At 32.7% G+C, this 15,379-nt stretch overlaps 2 protein-coding genes across 4 annotated transcripts; one reads left to right on the top strand and one right to left on the bottom strand.

Moving 5' to 3' along the window:
- The first annotated feature begins 3,274 nt into the window (after positions 1-3,274).
- On the top strand, positions 3,275-9,387 carry LOC108345950 (probable NADH dehydrogenase [ubiquinone] 1 alpha subcomplex subunit 5, mitochondrial). Its single transcript, XM_017584817.2, has 2 exons — positions 3,275-3,798; positions 8,981-9,387. Exons 1-2 carry the CDS (start codon positions 3,486-3,488, stop codon positions 9,175-9,177), a joined length of 510 nt encoding a protein of 169 aa, XP_017440306.1. The 5' UTR covers positions 3,275-3,485; the 3' UTR covers positions 9,178-9,387.
- Positions 9,388-10,172: 785 nt separating this feature from the next.
- LOC108344187 (receptor-like protein EIX2) lies at positions 10,173-15,121 on the bottom strand. 3 transcript variants are annotated; one of them, XM_052867288.1, is made up of 2 exons: positions 13,057-15,121; positions 10,173-10,336 (listed from the first exon to the last, which is right to left on the bottom strand). In XM_052867288.1, exons 1-2 carry the CDS (start codon positions 15,008-15,010, stop codon positions 10,329-10,331), a joined length of 1,962 nt encoding a protein of 653 aa, XP_052723248.1. In that variant the 5' UTR covers positions 15,011-15,121; the 3' UTR covers positions 10,173-10,328. The 3 variants fall into 3 exon arrangements, with proteins under 3 accessions (XP_052723248.1, XP_017438140.2, XP_052723249.1); XM_017582651.2 differs by having other exon boundaries at positions 14,341-15,114; XM_052867289.1 differs by lacking the exon at positions 13,057-15,121 and adding an exon at positions 11,717-13,043.
- Between the last annotated feature and the right edge of the window lie 258 nt (positions 15,122-15,379).

Genomic DNA, 15,379 nt, shown 5'->3' with positions numbered 1-15,379 from the left:
AAAGAGTAAAACTAATAAAAAAATTATTTTTAATTTGAAAAAAATATTATTGTGAGAGTAAAATTGGAAAACTTTAAAGAAACAATCACTTAAGTAATAAAATAATTATTTTAATTTTAAGAAACTATTATTTAAAGGGTAAATTGGAAAACAAATCTTTGTATATATATTATTAGAGATGTCAAAATGAGTTGACACATGAGCCAAAAGGGCTCACCGGACCGGGTTGAATTGAATCCAACTCATTTAACCCATGAGTTCGAGCCGGTTTAGAGGTGGGTTGACCCATAATTTTGGGTGATCATTGCAAAATAGAGAACAAACACACAACAAACAAGAAAGAATGGTAAGCTAATGTACAAAAAACACAATCATATAACATTTTTATAAAAGTAAGCATATAACAGATAAATAAATCAATTCTAAGACATACAACCATTCATTCTAGATTTGACCAACCAGATACATGTATTGATATCAAACTCTTGGAGGGCCTACACTTGTGTGGTGGAACAACCTGTCTATCCAACCTTCCACACAAGGTTAATCTATCAACCATATTAGGCTAAGGTAAAACCCCTAGACTAGAACCTCCTGCTATTCCTCACGACATACCCCATCATTCTTTACCTAAGAGTGTATGGTTATTAAAGTGTCAAGATCATCCCCCATTTCAGAATCCCTATATCAATACATTATACTAGTGAACACCACCACAAAATCTCTCCACTAGATTCATGGATTTACGCCAAACACATATATCATGCACATTACTAATAACAAACTCATCATCATCACTATATCATACTTGAATAAACACTATATATACTTAGACTCATATTATATTTCATGAAGCATCATCAATTTCAAAAGAAATATATATAGAATCCAAAATAAACCAACCAGATTAGCAAAACCAGAAAAATCACAAAGAACTACACAGGTGCTCAGACTAACGCTTAACACAAAAGCCCTCGTAAAAGGTTACACTCAGCGTCAATCTCTAGCGCTCTCACAATTTTTCTCGCCTAGCGAGACTAGCCTTTTGCCCAACAAGTTATAAAGAAAAATGGTTTTGACCTATTGGGAAAAGTGGCATTTAGCGATACAAAGTCACTGCTCAATGCTAAAAGCATTCACACTTTTGGTCGCTTAGTGGCACAAACCTGTTGCTCAACAGTCTAGAAATTATCCTTAACCCTCACTGTCATGCTTGCGCTCATCGCCACATCAGTGCCGCTTAACGCCATACTAGAAATCAACAACTTCAAAAGTATGAATTGAGGAGCTAGGTACCTATTCAGATGATCAAATTGGTATTCCTGACTCAAGGAATGGTTCAAAAACAGGTTTAGGTGTCAAAATGAATACTAATTTGCTCAAATTAGATTCTTAATTCCCAAAGTCAACACCAATTTCAGCCAAAGCAAGCATACATTTAACAAAATTCACAACAACAACTTGACATACCAAATTTCAATTTCAGACCAAATCAAACATGCTACACAAATTATCAAAATATTAGCAACGTCAAAAAATGGTAGTTAGCTTCCCTTACCTAACAAATGATCAAACTGCTCTAGAAGGTCTAAAATAGATCCAAATGCACATGAAGTCCTATATGCTCCTACAAACAACATAAACATGATTAGAATACACCGTTATGACCACTGATCAATAAAGAGTCTTATAGAAGACTCAAACATCACTTTTAACCACAATAAAACTCGCATGCAAATGAAGACAAAACATACCAAAAAGAGGAACATAAATCCAACTTACTTTATCTTATAAACTGATCGATCCAATTTGAAAAGCTCACCGCCATGATCAATCATAAGGTCTTAGTTATTCAATCAGACGAAAAAGGGATGAAAACTCCTAAAGAGAAGTCAGAAAACTTTAAAAAAATGATTTTTAGAGAGATAATGTGTTATAAAATAATGCATCTCGTTCATAAGGGAAACTATTTATATTAAAATTCTTTAATAATAAAATATTCGAGTCTCACTATTTTTAAAATTTTACCACTTCTAAAATACAAATTTCTACATCTTTACATTATTTAAGTATAGCTTAAAATTATTTAATTTTAAATAATCAAATCTTTATAATTTCACTTTGCTTTAAAACTCTTTATCCATATAAATTATTTTGCCATAAATGATTTTAAAGTTTTTAATAAAAATGAAACACTATTAAAAGTTTCTCATTTAAACACAAAATGATGGAGAAAAATAAAATGAGTGTGAACAGTGAAGGGAATGATCCATGGATGAGGGGGGGGGGGGGGGGGGGGGGGGGGGGGGGGGGGGGGGGGGGGAAGCGATGAGATGAGAGATTCTTATTTTCCAATTTTACATTTTTAAGGTCAAACCATCAATTAAAAATAAACATCCTATAGATGCATTAGCCTTAAATACAACATTTTTGTCTTGTATATGCTAAAAAATTGCATCTGCTTTAGTAGATTAATTTATACTAATACACATGTTAGCAAAACCATATTTGGGTCTCTATAAAATATCAAGTTAGTCACAGTAATATTTGAAAGACAAAAATAATATGCCAGTTCATTTTTGACGAGTTAAAAAATCGAACTAATTTAGTTTTGAGAAAACATGATAAAAAATTATTTGTTGTAGTATAAAATGGATGTTCTATAATTATATTTACAACAAAGGTCAAATAAAAACGACAACCAACCGTTGTAAATTAACACTAAAAATAAGAAAGAACCGAGATCGAAACCAAATTAAAATTATTTCGTGCATATTTCTTTTCATCTTGGGATTTTGTTTTGCTAACATGAAAACAAGTATAAAATTAAGTGTAATTGTATTAGTGGAGGGAAAGGGAGAGAGAAGAAAGACACAATTTTCTTTAATCGAAATCTTACCCCTTTATAATTTTTATTCTTAATTTAATAATTATAATTGCTTTTCTAATTTATCATTTTAAGATTTTTTCCATTTAAAACATCCATTTAATTACATATTCAATAACTATATAAAAAGTACTTTTTATCAAGGGTTAAAATATAGTTTTATATGATTTTTTGTTGTATCAAATTTTGTGTTAAAATGGAATAATAACAAAAAATTAAGTTATTTAAATTTTAGTATATCTTAAAACATATATAATGTTAATTTGATATATAAATAATTTTAGATTAATATTTATTTTTATATACTGATTTATGAAAGAATAATCCAATTGAATATTGAGAATGTAATAATAATACTAATAATGTAGTAAAGTAAGCCATTTCTTTATTCTTTTCCGGAAAGTTTCAAAATTAAAAAGTAAAAGCTATTGGGACACGGGCTATTTACAAAGCCACCCTATTTGGGCCATTTGGGCCAAGGAGCTACAGGCCCAGTTTGTGGCCTCTCCATTTCGTACCCACCCACGCTCTCATTTCTCCGAGACTCGAACAGCATCGTGTTTGGAGACATTGGCGGAGAGTGAGATCGGAAGGGAAGATGTTTCTACGTGCGGTGGCGCGGCCGTTGATGGCGAAGGTTAAGGCTTCGACGGGGATCGTGGGGTTGGAGGTGGTTCCGAACGCGAGGGAGGTGCTGATCGGACTCTACAGCAAGACGCTGAAGGAGATCCAGAAGGTTCCAGAAGACGAGGGTTACCGCAAGGCGGTGGAGAGCTTCACGAAACACCGGCTGAGCGTGTGCAAAGAGGAGGAGGACTGGGAAGCCATCGAGAAACGGCTTTGTTGCGGCCAGGTCGAGGAACTCATCGAAGAGGCTCAGGATGAGCTCAAGCTCATTTCCTACATGATCGGTATTCTCCATTGCTTCTTCTTTTTTTCTTTAATTTAAATATTAATTTATTATGAATTTCGTGTTGAGTGGTTTGGTGGATGATCCTGTGTGGGTTGTGAAATCAATTAATCCGATGGTAGAGTAGTCTGGGTTCGACTTTTGAATGTTAGTTGTATGTTTTAATTGGCAATTTTAATTTCGTTGTGATCCTTGATATTGCATAGAATTGCTACACATGGGGCTTATGCGGTAGCGGTAGCAAATTTGGTCGTGCACAGGATGATGTTTTTAGGTTTAGTTAAAACATTGGTTCTGTGAAGTGACCGCTAGCAGCTCACTAGGGCTGTTGTTGATTGTTGTGATAAGAGTATGGCCATACTAAATCCTTTGGACCTGTATTATTCTCACATTTCCAGATTAGGATCTTTATCTTGTGTTTACGTTGCTTTACAGAGTTTCAAATACTTGTTCAAACATTATCATCAGTGACATTTTAACAGTAAGTGTGCTGTATTATGCTATCCTGCTCAAACATTTTGGATTGAGTCAGAGCTACGATAAAGATACTAAATGCAATATGAAAGCCAGTTAGTTCTCCATCAGTCACGTTTATCACCAACATATAAATAAGCAAAATTCCATAACATAGCTCTTTCAAAGGCGTCTATACTATATATTAGACTCTCTGTCAGGCCTATAGGTGTTTGAACTAAATGAAGGGGAGCAAAACTCCTTTGAATATATATATCCTCCTTGTCATGCAATTTTCAAGCCTAGCAATTGTTCTGCAATCACTTCCTCATTATAACTATGCTCAGTTTTCTTACTTTTCACTGTCCATGACAATTTTGTCGTTCAAACTATGAATGTGTAGTTACATCTTGTGTGCATTCCATTTTTTTATCCACAATCTGTACCTATTATGGACAATATTTATAAATATCTGTACAATGCCAAAGTTGGCAATTTTACCAATCTTGTGCAATTTGGAAATGAAATTACCGTAATGGTTAAATTTTTTAAAAATTACAAAGATGGGTACATTCATAAATTTTAAAAAATTTGCCCATTTTGGTAATTATGTTTCCAAATTGCACCAATATCGTAAAAGTCCCACCAAAGTCATGGGTAATACTTAAATTCATAATACATATATATTGTATCGGGTAGAGTAGTGATAAGTGGAAGGGAGATACTTTACCTTAGCTAAGATTTTTTTCTTAGGAAGTTGCACTAAGTTTCATTACTGTGTAAGAATAATTAGTTATTGATTGCAAAGGATGAATATACTTGAAATAAGGAAAAACAATCCTCTAGTTTCATATGAACATTTGAAGTTTTGTTAGACATTGATTTCAATTTTCAGTTGATTTTGTGTTAAAAAGTGGATGAGTCAAATTATCGTGTGGAACGAAGTTGCATGTACATTTCATCTCCTGATTTACTTATCCCATTAAGATATATTATAGGGTCACTATATCCCCTGTTAACCTTTTACCTATTTATGTGAGTCTTCAGCATTTGTAATATTGGTAAATGATAATTAACAACTAATCATTGTCATTTCAACATCTGTTGTATAAAAAATCATTTTATTGCCTATATTGCCTGGTCAGGTTGTAAAGTAAGAGTATTTAATATATAATGCAGCTCGGTCAATATTAGTCTTGATGGTCCTGAATATATTTCAGTTAAGATATTTTCCAAGAGTTTATAGCCTACAAATCTTGGTGGTAGTTAGTCTTGATTATTTTGTACATGGTTATTGAATAGAGATTTGAATCATGGTTATTTTGTTACAATTTTTTTTGTATGTCTTGGTGTGACAACTTGGTCTGGAACAACTTATGGGTTGTAATTTTAGTGCTGTTTGTCCACATGTGTGTTACAAACACTTAAAGAGTTGGGAGAGAAACTAAAATTTTACTATTACTGTTCTCTCTTAACCCTAATACATTATACTACCCTATTTATAAGGGATAGTAGTTCAACATACAAAGGAAAAACAGAGGGCTCCTAAAAAGCTTACTATAAAAATACATTACATTTCAACACTCCTCCTCAAGCTGGAACATATAGATCATATGCACCAAGCTTGGAACATATAAATTGAATTCTAGGCCCCCTTAGATTTGGTCACAATGTCTCTGAGTTGTTCATTAGAGTTGACAAACTCAGTAACAAGTTCCTTGGACAACAACTTCTCTCTAATAAAATGATAGTGAATTTCTATGTGTTCTCTCATGAAACACTAGATTGGAGGCAATATGAAGGGCTGCTGATTGTCACAGTACAATTTCAACTACTCATTTTCACAAATTTCAATTCTTGAAGAAGTTGTCTGATCCACACAAGTTCGCATGTAGTTAAAGTCCTAGATCAGTATTTAACTTCAGCACTAGATCGAGCAACAACACTTTGTTTTTTACTTTTCCAAGATACTAGGTTCCCTCCAAGTAAAACACAATATTCTGTAGTAGATCTTTGATCAATTGGACAACCAACCCAATCTGCATCACAATATCCTTTGATTCGAGTGCTTCCCTTGTTCTCATACAACAATCCTTGTCCTGGGTTTTCTTTTACATATCTAAGGATGTGAATCACTGTATTCCAATAGTCAACATGTGGATTTTGCATAAATTGACTCCAACTCCCACCGGATAAGAAAGATCAGGTCTTGTTATGGTAAGATAGATGAGTTTCCCAACCAGCCTTCTATATCTCTTTGGGTCCGAGAAAGGTTCACTTTGATCTCTCATTAACTTTTGATTTGAGTCCATAGGACTATCATCAGGCTTGCAATTTGTCAGGCCTGTTTCTTCTAAAATATCAAGAGCATATTTCCTTTGTGAAATGATAACACTTTCTTTTGACTATACCACTTCAATACAAATAAAATATTTTAGATGACCCAGATCTTCAGTCTTAAAGTGGTTGAACAATTGATTCTTTAATTGAGTAATTCTAGTGACGTCATTCCCTGTAATAACAATATCATCAACATACACCAGTCATGAGGTCCCTTCTATGGAAACCTTGACCACTTGCTTTCTGCGTGTCCCAACACCTCAAACTCAGGAAGCTCATGAATTGGTGGGACCATCTGTCATGATTGCCAGAGGAGGAAGAGGAGGACGTGGCACTAGAGGAGGAGGACGTCCTCAATGCATATACTGGAAAAGGATGGGTGACAATCAAGAGAATTGCTACCTCTTGCATGGTTGAACATCGGTAATTGAATCTTCTTCACTCATTGTCTAAATTCATTGAGGGCATTATCTTGAAGGGATTTCAAACCAGTGCTTTTATTTTTGTGCCTCAGCATTATCTCATCGTAGAGCTTCAACTGCTAACTAATTGGAGGCTGTTTGGTGCCATAAAGATTCCATAGCCATTCTTATTCGTAAAAGCTCGTCTTCTACTTGTTCAACATGTGCTTCCATGATCTTTTGTATTTTGTCCTCTTCTATAGATAATGTTGATTCCACAATCTGCCTCATTCCTCTTTTCTTTCTCTTCCTGGGTATTCACCGTGATTATTGAATGATCCGGTAGGTTGGGCCAAAAATTGTTACAAGCCAAACAATAGTGATAAAAGAGAACAGAGAAAATGAGGGCACGGTGAATTGTATGTTATTTGCAATGAAAAGGAAACTACAATAGGAGGAAACCTCCAATTGCCCATCGCATAGCTCCTATAACAGAAAATCAGACAATCAGCTAATCCCCCTCCCCTTTTGCCTCATCAGACTAAATAACAGAAAATACTCTCCCCTCTACCAACCTCTCCACTTACTCATGCAACCTCAGCTTCTCGGTTTCCCTTCTTTCTTTTGCGCACATCCACACTTAAACCTTCCATACCTTAGGTGTCATATGCCCCTCATGGACCAATGGCTTCTTCAACCCATAAACTTGTTGGGCTCCCACAATGTGTATACTGTATATGTGAATGGGGATTTTACCTTGGATAGGATACTTTTAATTTTGCTAATCCAGGTTGAGTTTTGTTCACATTTTGAATTTGGTAGTTGTTGTCTTTTCCTTTTATCACAGATGCAGCCTAGTTCACAAGTTATTTGTTATTTCTTGACAATAATTTTAACTTTGACTCTTCCTTGCTTTAATGCAAATCTAAGTCTTTTGTGCATCTCCAAAATTTTGCTGCTTGATAATCATTCTCACTATTTAACAAGTAACTTGCCATTTCAAGTTTCATTATTTTTACTTAAACTAGACATTGAACTAAAATTTTCTTTATGGAATATTAAAAAATTATAATTCTTTTGAAATCCTGTCGACAACATTGTTTTCACTCTTATTCAAATTTTTGAGAACGGGAACCAAAGTGAAAACAAAGTAACATTTTTGTAAGTAAAAGTGAGCAAAAAAAAATATGTTCTGCATTCGAACAATATTTATATCTTAGTCTCTATATATATGTATTGTGAATCTCAATTTTGTTCTTACGTGTTCAACTTTATTAAATCAGTCTTAAATGTTCCAGCATTGCATTAAGGATTTGGTCACTGTGTTGCCATTGTTAACAACCTTATGTATTTTTTTTTTCATCAGCTCCCTTGTGTTTTTTTTTTTAATCGACAAATGTTAAATGTTAGTATTTTGTTAGTCAAAGAGTTGAACCCACAACTTTTTTTACCTTTCTTTCTAAACCCTTCAAACCAATCTTATATTTTTCAAATGTTAGGGGAGAGTTGAACTCACAACCTCTTTCACCCTTCATTCCAACTTTTACTACTAAAACTTTTACTACTAAACCAATCTTATAGCTCCTGTCAGCTCCTTTATGTATTCTAATTTTGCTCTTATACATGTAATACATTCTTTATTTGGTCTCATTACATTTAACGAATTCTTAATCTAGTTTTTACATGCAAAGGATCAAATTAAGAATGTGTTACACACATAAGAACCAAATTAAGAATGCTATGCTCGTTTAACAACCAAATTAACAATGTACTGCATGCATAAGCACCAAAATAAGCATTCGTAAGTGTATTAACTGTGACAGAGACTAAATTGATAATGTTAAATTTAAAAGGATCAATGTATTGAGTGTTTTTCTTTTTTTTTACATATAGAGACCAATTTTAGAACTGAACATATATTGAAATGTTTTTGCATAAATTGATTAGAAATATGATTGACGTATATTGAATGTATATTTTGGAGTGCAGAGTGGGATCCCTGGGGTGTTCCAGATGATTACGAATGTGAGGTGATTGAGAATGATGCACCTGTTCCTAAGCATGTTCCTCTCCACCGACCACCTCCTCTCCCTACAGAATTTCACAAGACACTAGAGGCACTTTCGTCTCAATCAGGAAAAGATATTCCTGTTGCTAGCTCTACTGAATCAACGTCCAAGACATGATTTGCACCCTCATTAGATCTTTTGTTTCTCCCTTTCACCATATTTTTCTTTTCCGTGTTGAACTATTGCAGTTTGCATGAACTATAACCTGAAGCAGTTTTTTTTGGGAGAAAACCTGGCTTCTAAATAACTTGAATGGTTTGGAATAACAAATGTTTATTGTTTTAACTTTTCAAGTAAATAATATTATGCATGGAATAATTTAGTTCACACATTCTTAATTAATATTTTATTTATTTATCTGGATTACATCACTCTCCAATATGTCTACATAAATAAAGTGAAGTACTATTCCAGTCCGCTGGACCGTTTCTACCCCCCCGCAAAGGCGGCATTGAAACTGCATAATTAACATTTTGTCCAGTTGACCTTCCAAACTGAAATTTCAGGAATTCTGTTTGGTCTATCAAAATCTTTGATAAGCTCAAGTAAACATTAAAAATCCTAGTCATAGAGTATTAGCTTTTTAAAATTTTACTTAATCACACTTGAAAATGATGATAAGGAGTAATGTCAGGAGTAAGTTAGAAATCCTACATTCTATCCTCAACTTCTTTAATCTCAACATTCTACTTTTGCTCTTTAAACAGTATTCTTTTAGAAGATTTCATTATCTGTTTGTTTGACACACACTCACATCCTTGGCAATATATTTCTCTACTTTTCTTTCAGTTTTAAACTCTGAACTTATTCTACATTTTTATTTATTTATTTTATTTTGAATATTTAAGATGTATTGAATTTTAAATTATTATTTTTCAATTTAGATTTTTTATCAACTATATGTATATAGCAAATATTTATTCTCTATAAATAAGTTTAAAATGGTGATCATCACGCTGTTATATATATATATATAATATATAAATTTTTTATATAAAGTAATTTATAGAATTTATAAAATTGAAAACAAATCACTGACTAAAACGATGAAACTTTTCTGAGGCAAATATATGAAATGTAATTAACTAAAATATTTTAGACGGAAGTTTGGATTATAAGAAAAAAAAAAGAGTGAATTGCTAATAATATGTATGACAATTTATTTTTCACTACAAGCACAATGCTTAATGGCGTTTATAATTTAATGAAACTATTGCCTTGTCCAAACATAACAAGCTCAAAGGTGGAGTCGTCCAAGAGGATGGATTTCAAGTGCCTGAAAATTGAAAAATAAAATACAAAGAATGTTAGTTCTTTGAAATGTGTACATTAAAATAATATCTTATTCTTATTCACTAAAACAATATAGTTGGCGTGTTTAAAATTTGAAGTAATAAGAATAATAATCAGGTTAGTTAAGAAAAAAAAAAAACAATGGATGATGCTCCCTTCACCACCCCAAGTGCTCCTGCACCTTTTTACTATTTTTTTTTATTCCAAAAATATTTCACACCTCTCCACTATTTTTTTTTATTCCAAAAATACTCTACACTTCTTTACTATCCTCAACAATCTTTCTTTCTCTTTATCTCTCTGCATTAATGGAGCATTCATATGACTTAGATTTAAAGGTGTGATATATTGCAAAATATAAAATTCAGAGGAAACTTCAATATTAGTGCTTCTACCACTTTCATTTTATAAACTTAAAAATTAGATATAAATACAAAATAATAAACATAATAATATTAATAATAAATAATATATTATTATTATTATTATATACTAATTTTATAATGACGAAATAACTAAATAAATTCCAAATCTTTAACAAATAATTTTTCTTTTATATTTTAAGTATTTAATAATATTTTATATTATTTATCTGATAAATTAAATACTTTATTCAAAATATTTGAGTCAAACATGTCGGTAAGTTAAAACATAATATAATGTTAAAAATTATAGATATTAAATGTAAAAAAACACACACATATATATAAACATTTTTCTAGAAATTTAGAACAAAATTTTATCATTTATTCAGTAATTTGAAGAAAAAAATAAGATTGAATCAAACATTTAAGAGAAAGTGTAAATAAAATTTTGTAATATATCACAAGTTTAAATCTGAGCCATGTGAATGCTCCATTAATGTGAAGAGAGAGTAAATTTATTTTGTAGTCAAGTATTGAACATAATGATTTTATTTCTATTTTATTTTGTAGTCATGCAAACTTTTCATCCAAATTTGAAAAAGAGAGAGTAAATAAACACTAAATGCACTCAGCATTCAAAATTCATGATTTAGTTAATATGCTACTTTTTTTTTCTTTATCCAAAAAAAAGAAATATAAATGTAGGGAGGCTTGGATTTCTAACCCATACAGAAGAGAAAGTAAAATAAAATAACATTGCTAAAGAAAAGAACTATATATTTACACATGTAATTGCTCTTGCGTAATAAATTGATATCATTAGTTTCAAAAGTAACTCATTGATTTGTAAAAATTGGTTCAATATTTAACATAATAATTATTTGTTAATTTTATTTTAATCAATGAAATGTTATAGAAATAATAAAAAAGGGATATATGCTAATGTTCTTATAATATACAGAGATAGCAAAATTATATAAAGTTTATAATATTATTACCTTTTAATCTTTGTTGAGCTTAAGTACTCTAGCAAAGAGTACTATTTTGACATGAACAATGTCTTCTAAGTTGTTTAAGAAGTTGAAATAGGCATGTCTCCAAGAACGCCTGAATAAGATTGAGCCAAATACTATCCAGAAACTTGTAACAAATCCAAATGCCATACTTATAAAAAAATCATTATTCAACAGTGAATATTCATTTTCATCAACTTCAATATTTGGTTCTTGTGCGGATCCACCCTCACTACACTTCTCAAGTGGTGGTCCACAAAGATCAAGATTATCTTCATAGCTGGATGTACTAAAACTCTGTAATTGTGTGCTTGTTGGAATTTTTCCCGATAGATGATTATGGGACAAATCCAACACGCTAAGACCATAAATTTGAGCAAGACTTGAAGGAATTAAACCAACCAACTGGTTTCTTGATAAATCAAGAGTCTCAAGTGATGTTAAGTTTCCAATGTTTGAAGGAATTTTTCCAATCAAATTGTTTCTTGACAAGTTCAATGAAATCAATCCACGTAATCTTTCTATTTCTACAGGAATTTCTTCTGAGAAATGATTGCTTGAGAGATCAATGTTTTTTAGTAGTGTCAAACCTTCATCCGTAAACATTTGTTTTGAGCCTTTCCATGTCAACCATGCATTCAAATAATATATCACGAAAGTTGTAGAAAGACCATCTTTCAACCCATAAAAATGACTTGCAAAATATCTTGTTTGAGCCATTGAAGTAAGGTTGTTTATGCATTTAGGAATTTTTCCAGATAAATTGTTTAGTGAGAGATCCAAGAATTGGATGTTTCTTAAACAACAAATCGAGATTGGAAAACTCCCAAAGAAATGATTTTTTCCCAAACTTAATATTTGCAACTCTTCTTTTGTCCCAATCCAATCAGGGATAAATCCCGATAATTTGTTTTCTGACAAATCAAACATTACTAGCTTTGTGCAATTTCTTATAGATAAAGGGATTCCTTCTACTAAATTGTTGTTTCTCAAAAATAATGCTTGAAGATCAAGAAGCCATCCCATTGAAGGAGGAATTTTTCCAGAAAAGTTATTGTGGCTTAAATCTAAATAAACTAGTGAGTTAATTTGTTTCCAACAATCTGGGATATCTCCATATAAGTGATTATATGAAATGTCTAAATGAATTTGAACTGAAGTTGCATCACCTCCACACAAAAATGAAACAAGATTTGTGAATTTATTTTTTGATAAATCAAGAATTTGAGAATTCCTTAAAAATAGAGGAATAGAACCTTCAAATTGATTTGATCCAAGGTGCATGGAAGTAGAAAAATACGTTGATGAAACATTTGGAATTGTACCTTGTAGATTGTTGTATGAAATATTCACTGTCATCACTTTTTGTAGAGGTAATTTAGCCCAAAACCATTCAGGAGTAATATCTGATATTGTAGCATTTGAAATGTCAATATGGACAAATTTATTTTGTGTCTGCAACCACATGGGAAATGTTGGACCTAGCTGGCAGGATCTCAAGTATATAGATAGCAATTGAAAAGGTGGAACCCAGTTTTGAGTAAATGCCAAGCCCAATGAGTTGTCAGATAAATCCAAGTACTCTAACTTAGACATATTAGAAAAGTGGTAGTCAGTCAGCACACCCTTTAAACAATTTGAAGAGATGTCGAGGTCTTCCAATTTAGGTGGAAATTGAATGTCCTTAGGAATCTCTCCATTTAGCTTATTTTCAGAAAGATATAAATCTTTTAAAGATGTGAATGTTGAGAAGTCAGGTAGTGTGCCATTGATTTGATTCACGTCTAGATGTAATACTTGCAATGAATATCTAGCACATCCAGACAAGTGAGAAATTATCATCGGAAGCTCATCAGTCAGGCCATTCATAGAGATGTCCAATAAAAACAAAGAACATGCATTGCCAAATGATTTTGGAATTCCACCTTGTAAGAAATTTGACTCAACTGACAAATACTCCAAAGTGGACGGTAACTTCACACCTTCCGGTATCCTTCCAGTTAACCGATTTAATTCAAGAAGCAATGTTTTCAAAGAGGAGAATACTGAAATGTCAGACAAAGTGCCAGTGATGTGATTCCCTGACAGATCCAATTCTTGCAATGAGTGTCTAACGCATCCACTGGACAAGTTACTAAGAATGGATGGAAGGCCTTCAGTCAAATTGTTTGAAGCCATGTATAAAGAATGTAAGGTGGATATATTATTAAAGGATTTCAAATCCCTGGCCTTGAAATTATTAATGGAGAGGTGAAGATGCCTAAGCGAATTCATGACGTTGCCAAAATCACTTGATGTGGAACCCTTCAAGAGGTTACGACTAAGGTCAAGGTCAACAAGGTTGGAAGTGATGTTTGAGACCCACTGGAATACCATTGGTGATGTGAAGGTGTTACGAGAAAGATCAAGGACAAAGAGGGAACTAGAAGAATTAAACTTAGCAGGCACGGATGACAGAATGAAATGATCGGAAAGGCTACAATCAACTAAACTTAGTTCTCTTAGTTTGGGTAGCTTTGCAATCACTTGCAACCAAGTATGAGAAGTAAGATTTGATACAGAGTACAAGTAAAGATGGGTTAAAAAAATGAGATTTGAGAGCCACTGACCTCCGTCACTAATTTTGGGATTACCATAATATCCTCCAAGATAGAGCTCATGCAATTGGGAGAGATTTCCAAGTTGAGGAGGTATATTTCCTTCGAAATAATTGCTTCTGAGATCAAGATGCTGCAATTGGGAGAGATTTCCAAGCTGATAAGGGATTGATCCGTTCAGAGAATTATAAGCAAGATTTAAGTATTCCAAATGAGAAAGAGAGCCTAATTGACTTGGAATTCTTCCGCCAAAATAACATGAAGAGAGATCAAGGTATTTCAAGTTTTTGAGAGAACCAAGAAACTCTGGGATGGGACTGTCTGGAAAATCATTATGACTGAGGTTCAAATACTGTAATTGTGGCAACTCCATCAACGACTTGTGGATCTCTCCGCTCATATAACGTTCTTCTCCATCTCCATGAAGGTCGAGGCTTATAATATGGGAGGTGAGGTTGCTGCAGCGAATCCCCTCCCATTGGCAGCAGTGAGGAGTGATCCAAGATGAGAGCATGTCGTTGTCATCAATGGCAGCCTTGAATTGGAGGAGTGCTTCCCTCTCCTTTGGAAGGCATCTGATTTGCTGTTCTCCATTAACAACCTGCGACACCACAAACAGAATAAACATCATCAATCTTAAACCAACTGGATTCTTCATTGACATGGTTGTCGGTGTTATCATCACACACAAAAACTTATAGATAATGCAGTGAGTGTCAGTGCTCAGACTAGATTGGCATTCATATATATAACATTCAATGCATGCATCCACTGTTCATAAATCACCAAACTCAAAATGACCGTTGCTAGAATTCTTTTTTCCAATTCATATTTCACACAAGAGTTCAATAATTGCAACCATTCTAAATCAAATTAAACTATAAAAAATGAAAAATTACAACATTATTTAGCAAGACCATACAACTTTTCCAGAGTTAAACAATTATTATTTCTCTTTCCTTTTTTACAACGTTAAATTTTTTTATCATATTTATTGTTTTCCTGTTCTTTCATTGTTTTTTATATTTGAACCATTTAAATATGAATTTTA

Source organism: Vigna angularis, chromosome 8, assembly GCF_016808095.1.
Source record: "Vigna angularis cultivar LongXiaoDou No.4 chromosome 8, ASM1680809v1, whole genome shotgun sequence".
Lineage (NCBI taxonomy): Eukaryota > Viridiplantae > Streptophyta > Magnoliopsida > Fabales > Fabaceae > Vigna > Vigna angularis.
This window is presented reverse-complemented; position numbering and strand designations above follow the sequence as displayed.

Excerpts from the sequence above, each read along its gene's own strand:
- LOC108345950 (XM_017584817.2), top strand. The coding sequence starts at position 3,486 with ATGTTTCTACGTGCGGTGGCGCGGCCGTTGATGGCGAAGGTTAAGGCT. Across the intron at positions 3,799-8,980 it reads GCTCATTTCCTACATGATCG|AGTGGGATCCCTGGGGTGTT; the intron begins GTATTCTCCATT and ends TTTGGAGTGCAG.
- LOC108344187 (XM_052867288.1), bottom strand. The coding sequence starts at position 15,010 with ATGATAACACCGACAACCATGTCAATGAAGAATCCAGTTGGTTTAAGA.